This window comes from Dermacentor andersoni, chromosome 3, assembly GCF_023375885.2.
Source record: "Dermacentor andersoni chromosome 3, qqDerAnde1_hic_scaffold, whole genome shotgun sequence".
NCBI lineage: Eukaryota > Metazoa > Arthropoda > Arachnida > Ixodida > Ixodidae > Dermacentor > Dermacentor andersoni.
Genome location: NC_092816.1, coordinates 153721265 through 153727883, shown reverse-complemented (window position 1 = coordinate 153727883; position 6619 = coordinate 153721265). Strand labels below are relative to the sequence as shown.

General features: G+C 46.2%; 1 protein-coding gene across 1 annotated transcript; it reads right to left on the bottom strand.

Moving 5' to 3' along the window:
• Positions 1 to 1945: 1945 nt before the first annotated feature.
• On the bottom strand, positions 1946 to 2929 carry LOC126524246 (sulfotransferase 2A8-like). The gene has a single exon (XM_050172577.1). The coding sequence runs from the start codon at positions 2927 to 2929 to the stop codon at positions 1946 to 1948; it is 984 nt and encodes a 327-aa protein (XP_050028534.1).
• Positions 2930 to 6619: the final 3690 nt, after the last annotated feature.

The window sequence follows — 6619 nt, the reverse complement described above, 5'->3', positions numbered from 1 at the left end:
TCCCCGAAGATCGCCAGGCCTCGCAGGTCGAAAATAACTAGCGCAAGCGAAGTCCGATTGCTGGTAGTATGAGAAATTTGGTATATGTTGTATGCCTCTTTCGAGGTGGAATCTAGACCCTGCAACCGTAACGGCGAACAGTGTAGGTCTGAAAGAGACAACCGATGTGAACCAGATACACACGGTGGCTGTATGGGCACGTTACGAAAGGGCTCTGTCGAAGTAGAAACAGCGTACACACCTCGGCCTCGAGCTACGAAAGCTGAAATATGCAACGGCCATGAGCCATCTTGTCGGTGATTGGTGCTGCTGTTTCGGTTCGTAAAAAGCTGAACAATTTGCGACTATCCTGCCTTATACTGGATAATAATATTTAGTTTCACAGAATTTTCCAAATCGCCTGTTGCAGATAGCACAGTTCTAGTAATTTAGCTGGAATACTGAAAGAGGTAGACATTGCTTGCACGAGGAATCGAAATACACAACCAACTAATTAACAAACATTCGCTAAATAATTTCTCAATGATTACATTATGACACATATTGGAAATTAACAATTGCAGTGGGGTGTTAGCAAGGCGCATCCAATTAAAACTATTTTTGGGATGACACCAGTGTCGAAATATTGATTCCCAAAATTTGCGACGAAATACATGGGCGTTCCAGTCACATTTGTGTTTCAATGTAGAAAAGAGCGATTTCAGAAAAATTAGTGAAACCACAGTGCAATATTATTGTTAGTCTGATGGCGTATATGTGGAATCTCTTGTCATCCTTCAAATTCGTTCCAAGTGGATGTACCTTGCGAATTCACCAGCTACAGCTTAAGTTAAAGCAGTTACACAAGCTACAGTTAATTAGGGGTATTTTCGTCAATTAATTATCTGTTCGAATTTCTTGTGCAAGTATTGCCCGCATCTTTGAATATTCCAGTTCAATGAGTAGAACTTAATTATCCGTCATTGGCAATTCTTAGAATTCAGCAAAATTTTAAAATGATCACCCCGCACATTCCTCGCTGCTCTAGTCCCATGTTGACCATAACACGACGGTTGCCACCAGAAATGACACGATATGGGCTACTGTTATTTTATTATAGCAGGAACGTGGTATTCGCGTGCGAAGTAGTGAGCCCTGCTTCTCCAGCAATAAAGCACAAGCTCTTCACTGATGATCTTACTACCTGTCGAGTCGATCACGTTCGGAACAAAGTGCTGCGTTTGGAGTGATGAACGCTATTGGTGCGCACGATTACACAGAGAATTTATCATACCCATGCTCTTCTCGAATTGCCGCCGAAGCGTGATCTACTTCGTAGCGGCTCCGATACTCAGACGAACCACAGGTGACGTCATCTTTGCATCATGGCACGTCAGATGAGCACCCATATAATCTGAATAAGACTCTAATCAGACGCCAAGTCATCGAGTTTATTACTAAAATAACTGCAGAGAAAGCTGACACTGCACCATGCAAATCACCATGCAAATCATATTTAGTGCGTAAATTTTTGTTTTGGTATGGCTTCGTTGAGAAAGTGAGCTACAGCAGCAGATGCAAACGGCGGCACCGTGAAGTAGTCGCTCTTATTTTACAATAACACCCTTCATAGAAACGCTGTTGTTGTCTCTGGCCTGGATTCCCTGATGCAGGAGATGCGATACAAACTTAGACCCGGAGGACATCTTCTTTACCGACCTTGCTCCCGTTGTGTCTGGCGATTAGCTCTCCCAGAGCTCAGTCTCCACGTTTACCGACCTTGCGCTTGGTCTGTGTGGAGTGTTGCGGCGGCGAGATTGACGCGCAGCTTGTTTGCCTAGCGCCGATCCGGCCGGCCAAGTGGACGCTTCCGGGACAAGAATCGGAGTAGAATAAAGACGTTTACACACCTACCACCGTCCATTTCGCGCTCTCCGCGTTTGAAAGAGAAGATCCGAATTTGTGACTAAGGTGCGGAAAAGTCCTGGTACTCCGAAGACCCGCGGGATAACGTGATCGCTTCTTTTCGAATGTCTTCCCACAACTCAATAAAACATGCGTTGTCCTCTTCTTCCTGTATTTTCTTCTCCAAACGGGCAAGCAAGTCAGGCTTGAAGTATTCTTTCCAGCCTCCGACTTTGGCTTCTTTTACCAACGCGTACTTTGTTTTGTCTCCACCGTAACCGTCCTTGCTCGTCGCATTGATCTTAACAAAGAAATCGTTCCATTCCGGTGTCTCATTTTCTGTGAGATTAAACACGATGATTTTCCTCATGTGTTCTGGTTTGGACCACTGAACGATATTTTCTAGCATTTGCGAGTTTTCCAGCAGAGCCCTCTCGTATTTGTCGCCGAGAAAGCGAGCCAATCGCAAAACTGTGCCCCTAATATCCTTCTTGATGTCTTCATAAGTCACGAAGAACAAGTTTGGTTTGTCCCTCATCGCGTACGCTGACGTCACGTGGTCAAAGTAGCTCCCGTAGCCCAAGTCTCCCTCGATGAAGGGTTCGAAGAACTCTTCGAATGTGCCGTTCTCGAACTTGTAGCTGCTGAGGTCTGTGATCATGCGAAAAAGCGAGACGCAGACGTCCCATGGGTTTCGAGCGACGTAGATGTACTTGGCCTCTTTGTTCATAGTCTCTCGGCTGAGTGGATGGTGCGTCATGAACAGTCTCACGGGTAGAGGCGACTCCCAGCTATCAGTGTCCACATGCCCGATTGCCCGGAAGTTGCGGGTGAACTCGCTGTAGGAGCTGATGGGTTTTCCTCCGTTGACGATTAACTGCGTTACGTACTCAACCCAATGGGATCCACTTTTGGGATAGGTGCTCTGCACGACGTCACCCTTGGCAGCGCGGAAAGAGAGGCTTTTACGAAATATTGCTGGATCGGCAAGTGGGCACCTCGGCACACCGTCGATGATTTGACGGTAGGGCCTGCGACCTGGCATGTTTTTGATCTCCCAGGCCCAGGGTGTCTGTTCTGGAAAAAGAAAAGAAACGGGTTGGTTTATTATAGGTACAAGAAATGCAACCTGTGTGCGCAAGAGTGGGCAGGTTAATTTTAACGAGGACAGGCCATGCCCAGGATTCAGGACATGCCGCATATGACCTCCACGGCAGTGCACAAGCGTTCTTGAATGAGCGCAGTTTAAAAATATATATTTAAAGATATCGGCCGTGCATCAAGACGTTTCCACTGACTGCATCGAGAGGGCGGTCCCTTCTAAGATTATGTGCATTTATGACACTTATTCGCAATATTCGTGGTGCGTTAAAGCAGTGTTTTGGTCAGGGATGGGCGGTGGAGTCACACGACACGAGCAAATTGTTTGGCACCTTCCCGGCAGAGGGCACGTTGATTTTAAGAAGCTCCAAATTTAAACTGTAAAGTGGTTTCCTACTGCTGACGTTGGGACGGTAATGATAGAGGGAGTGTTATGTAGTCTGTTTGCACGCGCAGGTTTTTGAGAAGCAGCCGGGACGGAGATAGAGGGAGTATGCGAGTGCACGTCTTGAGCACGTGTGTGTGTATGGTTGTATTCGCGTGTTTGTGCCTCTGTATTTGGATTTGCATACGTGCGAGTGCGCGTAGGCGTGCGTGCATGCGTGCTTGCGATGCATGCGTGGGCGCGTGTGAATGTGTGCCTGGGCGAACGAATGTGTGCGTGTTTGTGTGCGCATAAATGCCTGTACGTGCGTATTGTGTCTGTGTGTATGTGCGTGCGCATTGTGTGTGTGAGGCTGTATTGGTATATGTGTGCATTTCTTTCCTTACACCTACTATGAGAGACAAATTGTATATAGAGTGAAAACCCATATTTAAATCCACGATACCGTAAATAATGACACTGCACTTAAAACATTGTGTCTTTCTGAAAGCGAAACCCACGCAAATGAAGAATACGCATAGGCGTAAAGATCACTGCCTGAAATTTCGTCAGGAAGGTGCAATCACCATCGGCATCGGCTAGGCGTTTATTTTCGTTATTGTCCCTCGGCGGCAGAGCATTGTCTTGAGGGTAGCGACGCGCTAAATCTGCACTATCATTGCGTCATGCATCGTTTGGGCGACCAAGCAAGGTTTAGGCGGCACACGTTCGCTGCTACATTGTCATTACAGCCATAAATTGCCTTGGAAACAAAAACGTGAATAAACATCGAAAGTGGACTGACCGATAGGAAGATGTTCATGAAGCCACACCTTTGATAGAGCCTTTTGTGATAATATCGCAAAAGGCTGCGTGCGGTCAGGCGGGCTTACAGACGTTCTTTTACAGCGAAGCTTTTTGCGGACCCCGTGCTGTCGTTGTCGGACGTCGCTAAAAAGGGGCCACGTTTCCGAGGAGGAGAGGATAACAAGATCGGAACGGGGGGAAAGGGGTTGGTGTGACCACTTTCTCCTTGTGAGAATGCCATTTTATACTGGAATCTTATTCAGTTGTGACACGGTGCATTTTCGGCGATCGAGCCAGAAAAGCAACGCATTTATCGAGGATTGTTTTCACCCTACCGCGAAAGAAAGAAATGTTGAAATAATGTGGGGTTTCACGTGCGGAAACGAATTTCTGAATATGAGGCACACCGTAGTGGGGGACTCCGGAAATTTAGACCACCTGGGGTTCTTTACGTGCACCTCAATCTAAGTACACGAGTGTTTTAGCATTTCGCCCCCACTGAAATGCAGCCGCCGTGGCCAGGATTCGATCCCGCGACCGCGTGCTAAGCAGCCCAACACCATAGTAATTATGCAACCACGGCGGGTAGAAACAAATGTTGCGCTGGCAGTGTGGGGTTAGCGAACAGTGCCCAGCGAATAAAACGCAATACTACGAGTGTCAGGCGTCCGGCATTTCTTGCGCCAGCAAGAAGTGCCGGCAGCCACGCCAATCTTCCGACCAATCCAAGCAATCGTCAAAACGACTGCAGCGACTGCATCTCCAGTGATGGGCCTTGTGCCCAATATATGGAGCTTTGGATTAATGGTTCCGTACATTCCATGCCAGCTATACCGATGGGAAGACCACGAGTAGTGCGTACTCCTGAGAAAGAAGCTGCCTACCGCAAAAGCGAAAATGAGGTGATAGAATGGCGAAACAAAGATTTACAGTAGAGACGGCTTGCGAAGTTTGACTTGCCTGGTGTAACACTGGGTGTAATTAACACAGCTTCGCTGTTCGACCACGGTCTGGAAGGAGCTGTGATTTTTTCTGCGTCAGTTATGCTTTCAAAGAGCGCATTTGCAAAATATTTGTTCGCGTGTTTCTAACAGAAGCATGTTTAATAAAACTGCCTTCACACAGCTACATGATCTCCAGGCCTCGATGGAAACTACTCACTTGCTTTAGCCACCTGCGATCAATTATTGAAAAGTTAATTACGGTAGCTTTGTTTATTACGAAACGAGCTGCTCAACTCACTCCATATCTAAACGTTACTAATTTGGACACTAGAATAATAAAAGGCTATAACCAAGATTTATATTGATTTAAGATATTTATTTGGTGCATTTACAAATTGCCGGCATATTGACGGTGCTGTAGGCTTCTTATAGAGCAAGTGTGAAAGCTTGGCCTAGTTGTCTTGGCGAAATGAAGCGAGATAGCATTGCTGTGAACTATTGAGCCTTATCATGGATCATCTATACAATCGGACCGTGTTATTGCCGCGTTCGATTTGTCGAGGCTTGCCATCTCGAGGCTTGTAGTTATTCAGCTTGCAAGAAGGAATGTAAAACGTGAAAAACTGATGCGACAAGGGCAAGCATCATGTAATAGTTGTGCCGGATGCCTTGCACAATGATATACTAAAATACTGTCATGCCGAGCTCACATCCGTTCACTTGAGCTTCACAAGGACGATAGATAGAGGGTGCCTACTGTACTAATGTCCTACACCAGCAGCTTGTGTGAAGCAGTGTGTAAAGAAGGCACGAAGGCTCGCACTAGAATTCACAATCGTTAAAACGTGCAGCTAACTGAAACCTACTCATGAATCCTGCACGCCGTTCTACCAAGTGGGAATGTGCATTCCTGGACCGTCTCTCTTAAATTATTCTAGAAACAGGTGCATCGTGTTTGCATCGTGTTCGCAGCTGATTATTTGACGCGCTATGCCGAAACGAAGGCGCTACGACACGGTACAGTATATGAGCTTGCCCAGTTTTTTTATCCGCAATGGGACGCTATGGTACCAAACCCCGTTATTCAGCACTGACCGAGGGACGACATTTACGTCGAAGCTTATCGAGGGAGTTTTCAGACAGTTGCACATGCCCCAGAAAGGCCACTGCATCCTAACCCGAGACTGATGTAATGTTCGATTGAAACTTGTCGGGTGAGGGTGGTACATTGTCAAACTAAAACGAACCTTTGCTTAAGCGTGAAAGAAAAACTAATATACTGGGTGTTTTTTAGACAACACAGATTTCTTATAGAAAGGCTGTGACCGTGAGACACCCATCGTATTCTCATACGAGCTTTACGGTGAGGCGTATATACTCTGCCGCTGCTTAAATTACTCTGAAAAGACAAATTAAATATAAACATGTTAATTAACTTTCTTTATTATTTATTATTGACGGCAGTTATTTATATGGAAAGCTTGGAGGGCGTGACAACTTATGGCATACTCATTCTTCA

Excerpts from the sequence above, each read along its gene's own strand:
- LOC126524246 (XM_050172577.1), bottom strand. The coding sequence starts at position 2,929 with ATGCCAGGTCGCAGGCCCTACCGTCAAATCATCGACGGTGTGCCGAGG.